The 14,543-nt window shown below is 45.0% G+C and overlaps 1 protein-coding gene across 3 annotated transcripts in view; it reads left to right on the top strand.

Annotated features, from left to right (window-relative positions):
* The first annotated feature begins 586 nt into the window (after positions 1-586).
* LOC116941243 (uncharacterized) overlaps positions 587-14,543 on the top strand; it is a 37,996-nt gene continuing 24,039 nt past the window's right edge. For 2 of the 3 annotated variants that reach the window (XM_032952088.2, XM_032952087.2), the window contains exons 1-6: positions 588-849; positions 7,164-7,288; positions 10,665-10,876; positions 11,364-12,199; positions 12,389-12,620; positions 14,118-14,255. In XM_032952088.2, coding sequence (XP_032807979.2) covers positions 730-849; positions 7,164-7,288; positions 10,665-10,876; positions 11,364-12,199; positions 12,389-12,620; positions 14,118-14,255 — 1,663 coding nt within the window. In that variant the 5' untranslated portion in view covers positions 588-729. Of the gene's footprint in view, positions 850-7,163; positions 7,289-10,664; positions 10,877-11,363; positions 12,200-12,388; positions 12,621-14,117; positions 14,256-14,543 lie in introns of all 3 variants that reach the window. The other variant, XM_076066361.1, reaches the window with a different exon arrangement.

Below are 14,543 nucleotides of genomic sequence, written 5' to 3'. Positions count from 1 at the left end.
AATTGTGTTTGTTGCAGCACTGCCAACACAGCAGCAGTAGCAGCAATCGCCAAATTGTTAAATGTGTGTTGTGGGTCGTTCTCAAACAATATCGGCGGTGCTGCTGAAGCGGTGATGAATTGGCCACGTTCGTTCACGTGCCAACTCTTCACAGTGGCTGCGTCTGTAGTGGCGGAGGGATTACAACACACCACACACACACACAAAAACGACTACCGAATGCAATAATTTGTAATTGCCGGGCAGTTTAGTTGGTGGTGCATGCCTGTAATCCAGCTCAAGCAAGTGGACTAATCGCCATCTGTCCCCATCTATACGGCGGTAATTGAGAGTTGTGTCCCCATCGCTCAAGGCGTGGGTTTCCTTCCAAATCGTCATGAATCGGCTGAAAACATCTTAAAAAAAAACAAAAAAAATAAACCCTCTTGCAAAAAAAAGAGAGAGTCACGAAGCTCAGTTGTGTGGCTGTCTGGATAAATAAGCGCGTTTACAATAAAAAAAATCGTACTCCGCGCGAATCTACGCGCCGGTGAATGCGAGGCGAAGCGCCGTTCACCGCGAATCGCGCGGGGTCCGAATCGTGCGCCGTGGGCCCTCTACGCGATCGCCCAGTAAGCGACAAGTGGAGCCTGAGCTCGCCCGCCCACCGTCCCCTCCCTCGACTTTATAACAAAAAAACACACGAAACAATTAAATTACAATCATTAACGCGATCACTAACGCGCGGCCATGGCTTCGAACCTCCCGCCGGGCGACCCCAAGTTGGTGTCGAGCATCGTGGATCACCTCAAGTCGCAGGGAATGTTCGATCAGTTCCGTCGCGATTGCTTGGCCGACATTGACACGAAGGCAAGGCCCTCGACTAGAGCCTCACAGACACCACTTTCACACCTACACTACACTCACTACACTCACACTCACTACACTCACACTCACTACACTCACTCACTACACTCACACTACACTCATTACACTACACTTACACTCACTACACTCACACCTATACTCACTACACTCACACCTACACTCACTACACTCACACCTACACTCACTACACCTACACTCACTACACTCACACCTACACTCACACTACACTCACACCTACACTCACTACACCTACACTCACTACACTCACATACACTCACTACACTCACACCTACACTCACTACACCTACACTCACACACACCTACACTCACTACACCTACACTCACACTCACTACACTTACACTCACTGCACTCACAACTATACTCACTACACTCACACCTATACTCACTACACCAACACTCACTACACTCACACCTACACTCACCTATACTCACACCTACACTCACACTACACTCACTACACTCACTCACTACACTCACACTCACTACACTCACAGCACTACACCTACACTACACTCACACCTACACTCACACTCACACCTACACTCACTACACTTCACCTACACTCACTACACCTACACTCACTACACTACACCTACACTACACTCACACCTACACTCACACTCACACCTACACTCACTACACCTACACTACAGCTACACTCACTACACTACACCTACACTCACTACACCTACACTACCTACACTCACTACACTTACACTCACTACACTTACACTCACTACACTACACCTACACTCACTACACCACACTCAAACCTACACTACACTCACACTTACACTCACACCTACACTCACACCTACACTCACTACACTCACACCTACACTCACTACACTCACACCTACACTCACTACACTCACACTCACTACACTCACACCTACACTCACCACACTACACCTACACTCACTACACTCACACCTACACTCACACTCACTACACTCACCACACTCACTACACTCACACCTACACTCACTACACTCACACCTACACTAACTACACTCACACCTACACTCACACTCACACCTACACTCACTAGACTACACCTACACTCACTACACTACACCTACACTCACTACACTACACCTACACTCACTACACTCACTACACCTACACTCACTACACTACACCTACACTACACTCACTACACTACACCTACACTACACTCACACCTACACTCACTACACTACACCTACACTCACACCTACACTCACTACACTCACACCTACACTCACTACACTACACTCACTACACTACACCTACACTGACTACACACACACCTACACTCACTACACTACACTCACACCTACACTCACTACACTCACACCTACACTCACTACACTACACCTACACTCACTACACCTACACTCACCACACCTACACTCACCACACTCACACTCACTAAACTCACACTCACTACACTCACACTTACACTCGCTACACTACACCTACACTCACTACACTCACACCTACACACACTACACCTACACACACTACACCTACACACACTACACTCACACCTACACTCACTACACTCACTACACTACACTCACTACACTACACCTATACTCACTACACTCACACCTACACTCACTACACCTACACTCACTACACCTACACTGACTACACCTACACTCACTACACTCACTACACCACACCTACACTCACACCAACACTCACTACACTCACACCTACACTCACTACTCACACCTACACTCACTACACTCACTACACTACCCCTACACTCACTAAACTCACTACACTACATCTACACTACACCTACACTCACTACACTCACACCTATACTCACTAAACTCACTACACTACATCTACACTACACCTACACTCACACCTACACTCACCACACCTACACTCACTACACTCACACCTACACTCACTACACTACACCTACACTCACTACACTCACACCTACACTCACACCTACACTCACTACACCTACACTCACTACACTCACTACACCACACCTACACTCACACACTCACTACACTCACAACTACACTCACATCTACACTCACTACTCACACCTACACTCACTACTCACACCTACACTCACTACTCACACGTACACGCACTACACTTACACCTACACTCACTACACTACACCTACACACTACACTACGCCTACACTCAATCCTACACTCACACACTCACACCTACACTCACTACACTACACTCACTACACACACTCACTACACTACACTCACTACACTACACCTACACTCACTACACGACACCTACACTCACTACACTACACCTACACTACACCTACACTCACTACACTACACCTACACTCACACCTACGCTTACTACACTACACCTACACTCACTACACTACACCTACACTACACTCACTACACTACACCTACACTACACCTACACTACACTCACTACACTCACATTGACACGAAAGCAAGGCCTCGACTAGAGCCTCACAGACACTACACCTACACTCACTACACTCACACCTACACTCACTACACTACACCTACACTCACATCTACACTACACCTACACTACACCTACACTACACCTACGCACCGTACTACACCTACATTCACCATACTACACACTCACAACACCTACACTCACACCTACACTCACAGCTATACTCACCACACCTACACTCACACCTACACTCACACCTACACACTCGCCATACTACACTACACCACACCTACACTCCACCACACCTACACTACACCTACACTACACGTACACTCACTACACTACACCTATACTCACTGTACTACACCTACACCCACTAGACTACACCACACCTACACTGCACCTACACTACACCACACCTACACTCACTACACTACACCTACACTCACCACACTACACCTACACTCACACCTACACTCACTACACTACACCTACACTCACTACACTCCCACCTACACTCACTACACTCACACCTACACTCACTACACTCACACCTACACTCACTACAGTACACCTACACTCACTACACTACACCTACACTCAGACTACACCTACACTCACTACACTCACACCTACACTCACTACACCTACACTACACCTACACTACACCTACACTACACCTACACTCACTATACAACACCTACACTACACTCACTACACTACACCTACACTCACTGGACTACACCTACACTCACTACACCTACACCACACCTACTCACTACCCCTATACTCACTAGACACTATACTACACCTACACTCACTACACACTCACTAGACTACACCTACACTCACTACACACTCACTAGACTACACCAACACTCACAACACACTCACTACACTACACCTACACTCACTACACACTCACTACACACTACACTACACCTACACTCACTACACACTCACTAGACTAGACCTACACTCGCTACACACTCACTACACACTCACTAGACTACACATACACTCACTACACACTCACTACACTACACCTACACTCACTACACACCCACTAGACCACACCTACACTCACTACACACTCACTACACTACACCTACACTCACTACACACTCACTAGACTACACCTACACTCACTACACACTCACTAGCTGTACTCACTAAACACTCACTACACACTCACTACACACTCACTATACTACACCTACACTCACTACACACTCACTAGACTACACCTACACTCACTACACACTCACTACACTACACTTACACTCACTACACACTCACTAGACTACACCTACACTCACTACACTCTCACTACACACTCACGAGTCTACACCTACACTCACTACACACTCACTACACTACACCTACACTCACTACACATTCACTACACCTACACTCACTACACACTCACTACACCTACACTCACTACACACTCACTAGTCTACACCTACACTCACTACACACTCACTACACTACACCTACACTCACTACACACTCACTACACTACACCTACACTCACTACACACTCACTACACTAGACCTACACTCACTACACACTCACTACACTGCACCTACACTCACTACACACTCACTAGACTACACCTACACTCACTACACACTCACTAGACTACACCAATACTCACTACACACTCACTAGACTACACCTACACTCACTACACATTCACTAGACTACACCTACACTCACTACACACTCACTACACACTCACTACACACTCACTATACTACACCTACACTCACTACACACTCACTAGACTACACCTACACTCACTACACACTCACTACACTACACTTACACTCACTACACACTCACTAGACTACACCTACACTCACTACACTCTCACTACACACTCACGAGTCTACACCTACACTCACTACACACTCACTACACTACACCTACACTCACTACACATTCACTACACCTACACTCACTACACACTCACTACACCTACACTCACTACACACTCACTAGTCTACACCTACACTCACTACACACTCACTACACTACACCTACACTCACTACACACTCACTACACTACACCTACACTCACTACACACTCACTACACTAGACCTACACTCACTACACACTCACTACACTGCACCTACACTCACTACACACTCACTAGACTACACCTACACTCACTACACACTCACTAGACTACACCTACACTCACTATACTCTCACTAGACTACACCAACACTCACTACACACTCACTAGACTACACCTACACTCACTACACTCTCACTACACACTCACTAGTCTACACCTACACTCACTACACACTCACTACACTACACCTACACTCACTACACACTCACTAGACTACACCTACACTCACTACACACTCGGCACTACAGCCTCACTACTCACTCAACATTAACTTAACGTTACAGCCTCACCACTATACAAAGCGCTACAAACTCACCGCTAAAGAATTACCGCTGTAGACTCACGAGACGTCGTATTATAGACAGCGCTGCATACTCACTAGACTAACTACACATACACTCACTACAGACTCGGTCCCACAGCCTCACTACACACTAAACATACACGGCGTTACAGCCCCATCGCGAACGACTCAGCTCTGCTGACTCCTCACCGCTATAGACTCAAGCCCTACAAGCCCACTGCTATAGATAGACTCAGCTATCCAGACTCACGGCTACAGACTCAGCTTTACGCACTCATCGCGACAGACGCAGCGCTACAGACGTACGGATACGGACTCACGGTCGACCCAACGCTATAGACTCAGCAGTTTAAACTCGCTGTAGACGCGGCACATTCGCGACTCGTCTGTCCGCAGCTATTTCGCGGATAAGAGGAGTCTACGCGGAAAACCAATTCCAGTTTGTATTTGCCATCTCGCACAACGGTGCATGATGATTGGTCATAATCATCAATTGATGAGCAACTGATTATTATGACTAAATGTATGTTGATGATAAATTTGTGATGCTGATGATGGCGACTATGATGAATTGATAATGACGGATTAATAGTTGTACAATTGATTTTTGTTGTTGCTGGGCAATGGACCCACTGAGCTCAAGTGCACTGGGCGCTGCATGAGATCCGCGTGTTCCCTGCACAGAGCAACAGAGAAAATGCGCGGAAGATGAGCGATGAGATAAGTGATAGAATGGAGATGGATTGTAGCATCACTAGACCGTGAAGGATGACACAGGGACGCCTTCATCCAGCACTGGATAGATAATCGAGGATGATGATGATGATGAAGATGGTAGTAACGGGAATTATTAATAGGGCGCTGATGCTGGTGATGGGTAGTAATATTGGTAAAGGTGACGATAATGGTGATGATGGTTGTGACGATCATCGTGCAGCACACCACACTCGACTTCGATTGTACGGGGCAATTCAGCAGATTTATATTTGTGTGGGAAATCCTCCTATTGACACTTATACACCAAGCCGTGGCATTTGGAAGCCATCCCCCGAAATGTTCACCTCTGATCTGCGATCGTTCTGCAGACCAGAGGAGTCAGCCGGATGTAGCAGCAAGTTGCTTCTGTTATCCACATTTATTTGCGAGTGACCGCGCAGGTAAGATAAATTAACTAGATAAATACGGTTAGCAGGATTTGCGAATAGCATCCTCCACTACACATATTGGATGTTTCGGTATATTTAATCGTCACTTTGGCAAAGGAGACTTGGCAAACAGCAGCTTGTGGTGTATCACTCGTGGTTCTGTTGTGACCTGGCTTGGATTGTGTTTCACTCTCACAATGTTTATTGGTCCATTTGTATTAACGAACAATGTATTAATATTTGTCTTTTGATTTTGCAGTCTACGTATCAAAATTTGCGGCAAAGGTTGGAAAATTTTGTTTCAAACCACCTGGCAGGTATCAAATGGAGTCCTTCTTTAAACAAAAGTCAACTGAGAAACAGCCTTCGTCAAACAATTCTCCAGTGAGTATGCCATCCTTGTGCAGTTGCCAGTTTTTGTATATCACTTACAGGTGATGTGTTTGCATTATCTGTTGCTCTCCATGAAAATAAATGCTGTAAGTTTTGAGTTATAGATACATGCCTTGTATATATGTGTACCATACAGCATAACACCACTTTAATTTAGGTCATATTGGGAGAATACAAAGCCAGAATTAAGTTTGGGGCTTAAGAGACCATTGTAAAAATTAAAAGTTTTTTATTTGCATTTCCCGTTAAGTTAAATTTGCTAAATTGCTTTAGTTTGTGCACTCATGGCTCCCAATAAGAGTTTGAACCGTTGCGGGTGGATGGACAAAAATATTTGATTTTCCTTGCGGCCCGCTCTGTAGTCTGAATAGCGCCAGACTCATCGCAAATGAGGTTAAGTGCAAATGGATTTAGCAGCAGTGGCAGTCACGTGAATCCACTACGAAAGCTGGATCGGAGTGTTTTACAGTTCCGTAACAGCTAAAATTAGAGTGGTCTTCACTTCATCTTGCCCATGATTGGCATCCATTGTGACTTTTAAAAAAACATTTAAAAGACAGTCTAACTTAGTTGCGTACAGCACAATAGGGCAATTCACTGTCAATGTTATCACACTGCCCTGTCCTCATCCACTCAGTGCCAAGTACTGATCTGAGTGGAGTTTTTCTTGATTCAACATTCATCTCCTTGGCTACTGCTAACTCAGCTAAGCACTTGGTTTTATTGCCTTTTGGTGAAGAAACGGTCACTGATTTTCAATTCATTTTTTAAAGCCCTGCTTAATGGAAGATTATTGACTCAAAACTACTTTAATCCTTTACAGCTGAATTCTATAGTCAAGTTGGCTCCTCTGATCTGGCAGAAAAAACATATTTGAATTGCTTCACCTATGCTGCCATGCGAAATATTTTCTGAGCTGTATATTTTGCTAGAGATTTATTTCAACAACTCTGTTTTCTTGTGTGTGTGTGTGTATGATGAGCGGCAGCACATTTGTTCACACACTGCACTCTGATCTCCGTGAGAATTAGGTTTGACTCTAGACCGGAAATTGCCGCAATCCTTAAAAACGCTAAGACACCTATTAGCAACATCATTAAAGATGAGCGCTTTGAGCTTTCTCAATTAAAAAAGAGATGACATCGTCATCCTCTCAGCCGACAAGGGCAATGCCACAGTTATGGACAAAACCGTGTACAATAACAAAATTCAGGACCTATTTAATGATGGTAGCTATACCAAAATTAAAAGAGATCTCACCAACTGCCTCGTTACGAAAACCAACAATATCATCACCGATTCGACATCTTTGATCAAACCAACCAAGCGGTTTTCCTTAAAACTCTCTGCTGCTAGACCACCCAGATTATTGTATGGCTTACCAGAAATCTATAAAGAAGGGACACCCCTTCGTCCTATTGTCTCCACCATTGACTCACCCACCTACAAACTAGCCTGATTTCTGTCTGAGACCTTACAACCATTCACTGGTAAGACCACCTCAGCTCACTTAGTATCGTTAATTAAGGACATCTCACTATCTCCAGGTGATTTGATCGTTAGTTTCGCTGTGGTCTCTTTGTTTACCAAAGTTCTTGTGCTTGACACAATTGCAATCATTGAAGATTTGGTCCAACAAGGATTGAATGCTGATGTACCGGCCCTGGTGAGACACTGCCTCACCAACACTTCACCTGGAATGGAACATTCTACAAACAAATTGAAGGTTCCCCAATGCGTTCTCCCTTATCTCCAGTTGTAGCCAATGTTTTCATGGAAAAATTTGAGACATGCCATCCAGGCATCCACTCTACGTCCGTCCTTGTGGAAGAGGCACGTAGATGACACGTTCGTCATCTGGCCACATGGCCGACCAACTCTTGAACCAATTCTTCAGCCACATCAATTCCATACACACAGCCATCAAATTCACCATGGAGGTGAAAAGGATGGCAAGTTACCATTCTTGGGTGTTTTAATCAAAAGGAGACCAGATGGCTCAATGGGACACTGTCTACAGGAAAGCCACCCATACGGATGCCGACCTAAAACCTGACTCCCACCACCATCCATCCCAGAAGAATTCCCTCATCAAAACTCTAAACCATAGAGCTCGATGTATTTCCGACCATCATCACCTAGCCAGTGAACTGGAACACGTACACCAAACCCTCAAGATGAATGGATATTCAGACTCCACAATCCGTAAAGCTATCACCCCAACCGTTGGGAAAGAACCATCTGAGGACCCAATCAAAACCATCACCTTGCATACATAGCAGGGGTCACTAAAAATATTTCCAAAATCATGAGCAAGCACAAGATCCAGGCTCGATTTAACACAGTACATACAATTCGTGATCTGATCCCATCTGTGAAGGATGTGACCCCTGACATGAAATATCCCGACGTCTACAGACTAAGCTGTGTCTGCGGCAGTTGTTACATTGGTGAAACTAAGAGACATGTCTCGGACCGTGTTTATAAATATAAGGCAGATCTGAAACACAGTAGGACCAATACCTCGGCCGTGGCTGATCATTGTTTTAATGCAGTGGGCTCACATGAAATGTATTTCTCTAAGACGAAGGTACTTTGCAAGCCCACTGGCTATCAACAAAGATTCGTTCATGAAGCTATCCATATATAGACAGACACAATTTCAACCGAGAAGATGGGTACAAACTGTACAATCAATGGAAGGACGTTATCAACCAGTTTCAGTCATAATTGACTATGATCCCATCCTACCACCTTCCGATGTTGGTTGTGCTTTACGCCCATTTCAAACTTTCACAGTCACTTCGCACGCCGACCCCTTGGTTACGGCTCTGCGATCTTCCATTAACATGATAATCTCTCTTTAACATGCTAATTTTCACCTGGCAGCCCTTTGATTGGTGGAAAACGAACCACCGCCTGGCTTGCTGCTGAACACTTTATCATTGGCTGCTGACATTTGGGCTACGTCCATTTCAAACCCTTATAAACAGTTTCCCTTGGAAGCTAAGCCCCCCTTTTCCTGAAGACGACTGCTTGCGTTGCGATTGAAACGTCGTTTTTTGTTATTTTCTTTGAACCTCTCTACGTGATTTTACCGAAAGACCCAACAATATAATTTGACTCTAGACCTTGGAAAACTTCACTGGCAAGTGGTATAGAAACCTGTCCTGGGCCTTCCCAAAGTTGATACTGCATTAAATGAGTCGCTGGTGTGGTGTGTCAATATCAACATTGATTGGGGCGGCCAAGCATGCTGCTGGCCATACCACCTACTCACCCTTAACAGGTGCTGGTTAACAACACTTTTCCCTACAGGTTATAAGGCAAAAAAACATGTTTGTTTTTGTGCGTGTCCACTCGGCAGATCAACCATCCTAAAGGCCGCCTGTGTGGACCGGATTGTGCAGCAGGTGGTGAATTCTAAGATCAATGAGACATTTCGACCGCAGGTGGAGAGTGCTGTGCTTGAGTTTATTGGTGGCAGAGTTCCTTCGGGTCCAAAAGGAAAGACAGGGCAACCCTCCAATGGCCCAGGCGACTTGGATAAACCGCAGGAAGTGCCACAGTCCATCACAGGTACACGCGGAGCCTTTCAAATGGATCAAGCTTTTCCTTACCAGATGTCTCCTGTCCACATCAGTCCTACAGCTGTATATGAGTGTGCCATTCAGTATTCATACCTCGTGTGGCTCTTAACTTAAAATTGTGATAGGGTACCTCGATCAATGTGACTGGGTATGATGCCAGTCAGCATTTTTTGCTTCTGTATTTTGTGCATTATACTATGAATCCAGTAACCTGAGTAATTCCTCGCCACGGCTAGTATCAGTGGTGAGTGATATTTGCATTGGTCATGAGCACCCTTCGCTAACCCACACTGACCAGCATGACGCGATGTGGTTAGTCAAACCTCGTGACTGATACACAGTGATGAGGCTTTAATCCAGCAGTGATTTGGCAAAGGGCAGAGTTTATTTTCTAAGTATTGTCTGTAAGCCAAATCTAATACAGTAAATACGATGTCCCTCAGAACTGCAACAATGAATTGTTTCCCATCTCTTAGATGTACCCCCCTCCACTCCAAGCATCAGTTTGGCCAGCGATGCACAGTCAATCCTTGACTCTATTACATCCATGAGCAGCACCAGCTCAAGCAGCTCCAAGCACCCAGCTGCAACTTCAACCGCCACTGCCACCGCCACCGCAACGGTATCGTCTCCCACCTACAAACAACAGCCGGACACCAGCAAAGGAGCCTTGCCAGAAAAGAACAACTCTCAGTCGCCAGTCACTTCTGATGTGTCCAGTCCCCTGCCAGAAAGTACCAAGGCAGATGTTATAGAAAATACGACCAATCCAATGACGCCTGATGAATTGATGCATTCAAAAATTATTGACGAACTGATGAAGGATGGTATGTGTGAGCTGCCCGTTTCGTTGCTACTGCAGCCATCGGCATCGAGTAAACAGTCTCACAGCAACAAGGCTGAGAAGCAGGCTGTGTCGTCGCTTCCCAGTGCTGCGCCTCTAAAACCCAGCGCAGATCCTCTGAAAACAGCGGCGTCTGAAAAGGCATCAGATCAACTACAAGCAAGCACCAGTGTGTCTACGCCTACGAAAGCCTTTGCTGAAAGCAGCAAAGGAAGTTGCTCCACGGTCAGGGCCAGTAGGAGGGCAGAATCGGCGGATAGCAGCAAACTTATGCGTTCAGTGTCCCCCGCACCTCCTCTGCTCATAAAGGAGCACCACCTTTTTGCCGAAGATGGCAAGGACGGCGCAACGGAGGAGATCGTGGACATGAAACCGAAAGATATACCACCCACGCTGCAGAGGTGCGTGTCATCTGAGCTGAGTAGAGATGCAAAGAAGAGCAAGAAGCTTGACAGAAGCCCCAGTGTGGTGAGTGATTGGAAGCACAGTATATTCATAATCTATGCGAATTTAATATCTGGTATTCAGTACTGCTTTTTTATTTTTAGATTTTTGGTGATTTATCACATTAGTATGTGTGTGTAACTTGAAGAGCAGTGAAAGAAATTACTTAAAGGATTAATATTTTTTTTCATTTACTTTTGTTGTGTGTGGTAGGTTCGGAAGGAATCCAAAGACGAGAGGATGGATCGAAAGGCATCTCTGAAGAAAGAAGACAAGAAAGTGGAAAAATCACTTTTCAAAAAAGATGATGCTGGGAAGAAGGCGGGCGTGTCTGAGGATTCTAAATTTAAAGCGGAGAAGTCGGATGCAAGCAGTGATGATAAATCGGACTCTCGCAAAGACATTTCAGCAATCAAAGCATTGGCAAAGGATAATCTTAAAAAAGGTACGGAGCTAATCCTTTTTTTTGCCACAGGGTAAACAAAAAACTTAACTTTGTCTCATTGAACAATTAGTCAGCCTATATATTCGCAAAGTGGCAATCGGTGGCCAAGTATTTAAGAGCATTTTATAACTATTGTAAGCCAGCATCAAATTCCGCCCCCCCCACCCCCCAAGTGCTGCGGTCCTGCATATGTTTTGGTAATATGATTGTTTAAATGTGGGAGAAAACCCACACATGCGAGGGAGCAACACTGTCCCATGCAGATGGAACAAGTGGCGCCCACATTTGCTTTATTGCTTTTTCTTGTGGTGAGCCGGGGTATGGCACTTCAGTGACCACGGGAAGGGAGTTTCACCAAATTTTTGTGATCCACTAATCCTCGCTGTCTCCACAGTGCTTGGTTACCGGCGTGCACCACCACCGCCAAGCTAAATTAAAATATATGAAGTGCAAATGATGTACCGGAAAATAGATACATCTCAAGTGCATTATCATTGGCTTTATCTTAAATCCCACCTGTTGGAAGGAGAATGAAGGCATGTTGAATCTGTTACCTAAACCCAAAATAGATTTTCAAACCTTTGGTATGTTGTCTGTGACAGCGTGCTACTGGATAGTGATTAAGATTACATTTAAATCGGGTAACTAACCGAATCGCCCGAAATGTGCCCAATCCTGTCACATTTTTGAAATTTAGCGGGCTTGAGTCTGGTCAGTGCTCAGATGAGTGAACACCATGCACAATCCAGCACTGTGGAGGCAACGGGTTTTCATTATAGATTTAATAGTGCATATCTCCACTGGCTTTATAATATCGGAAGGGGCTCTGCACTTTTAAATCTAGATTGAAAACTCATTTTATTAGAACTGCTTTTTGTGTTTGGTTTGTTGTCCTTCCCCGCACCTCTGATTAGCACGGTTTGCTATGTACGGTGTGAAAGAAGTTCAACATACATGCATGCACTCATAGTTATGCGGGGCTAGGTTATGAGCAGTAGAGCAAAATCCATGGAACTGCACATGTATTCTCTCTACCTTCACCAACCCACACTGACCAGTATGGTGAAATATGGTAAAATAATCTCCATGATCTGTACAGTATGGGGAGCCCCTCATTCAGATAATAATGGGGTGATCTTGCATATGATTAGATAACATTTAATGTACAAGTCTCTCCTTGCTGAAAATATTTGTATCAGAACTCAACAGTCCTGAGCGAGTGCTGAAATGCCATATATCCAAGGTGCAGCCATTCTCTCAAAATGACACTCACTTTTGTCTTCTCACAAAGTGGTACTCATTGTAGTGTCCCTCAAGGGGTGATAGACTGAGTCATCCCCTGACCAGAGTTAGAACACAAGCTTCCTATTTTGTGGCAACCGCGAAAATCACATTGCCACGCAGCCATATGACTGAATGTAGATTTGCAGTTGAATTGTTAGTCATTACTCCAAGCCGTTTGCTCAGTTGCTTTCTCCGTGTGTCACTTCTGTTCAGAGTACTCGCTGCAAGACTCGGACCTGGAGCAGCTGAGCGACATCTCTGTGAGCTCCGTGCACACTAGTGACTTGTCTTCCTTTGACAGCGAGGACAGCGATGCTGGCCAAAACAAAGAATCCCAGGCAAATGATGAAGGTGTGTATTTTATATCCACTTTTTTATAGGGTTTTCCCCCCAATTTTATCCTGATTGCACTTTAGATGTCATGTCGTGATGCAAAGTCTTCATTTGGATCTCTCGCAGAGCAGGGCAATGCTTCGTGGAAGTGGATATTGCAAAATTACTTTGAGATCCCTGCTAATCTGTACAGAAGGGGGCACTACAGGGTAATACTTGTCACATGACATTCAAACCAATGTTGTAATTAATATTTTCGTAGCCGTAATGAATCCAATTAAGTTCAAAACCAAATAAAATGTTACT

This window comes from Petromyzon marinus, chromosome 11, assembly GCF_048934315.1.
Source record: "Petromyzon marinus isolate PM22_M1 ecotype Great Lakes invasive population chromosome 11, UKy_Petmar_22M1.pri1.0, whole genome shotgun sequence".
Taxonomy (NCBI): domain Eukaryota; kingdom Metazoa; phylum Chordata; class Hyperoartia; order Petromyzontiformes; family Petromyzontidae; genus Petromyzon; species Petromyzon marinus.
The sequence above is the reverse complement of the archived record's forward strand: the minus strand, read 5'-3'. Positions and strand labels throughout refer to the sequence as shown.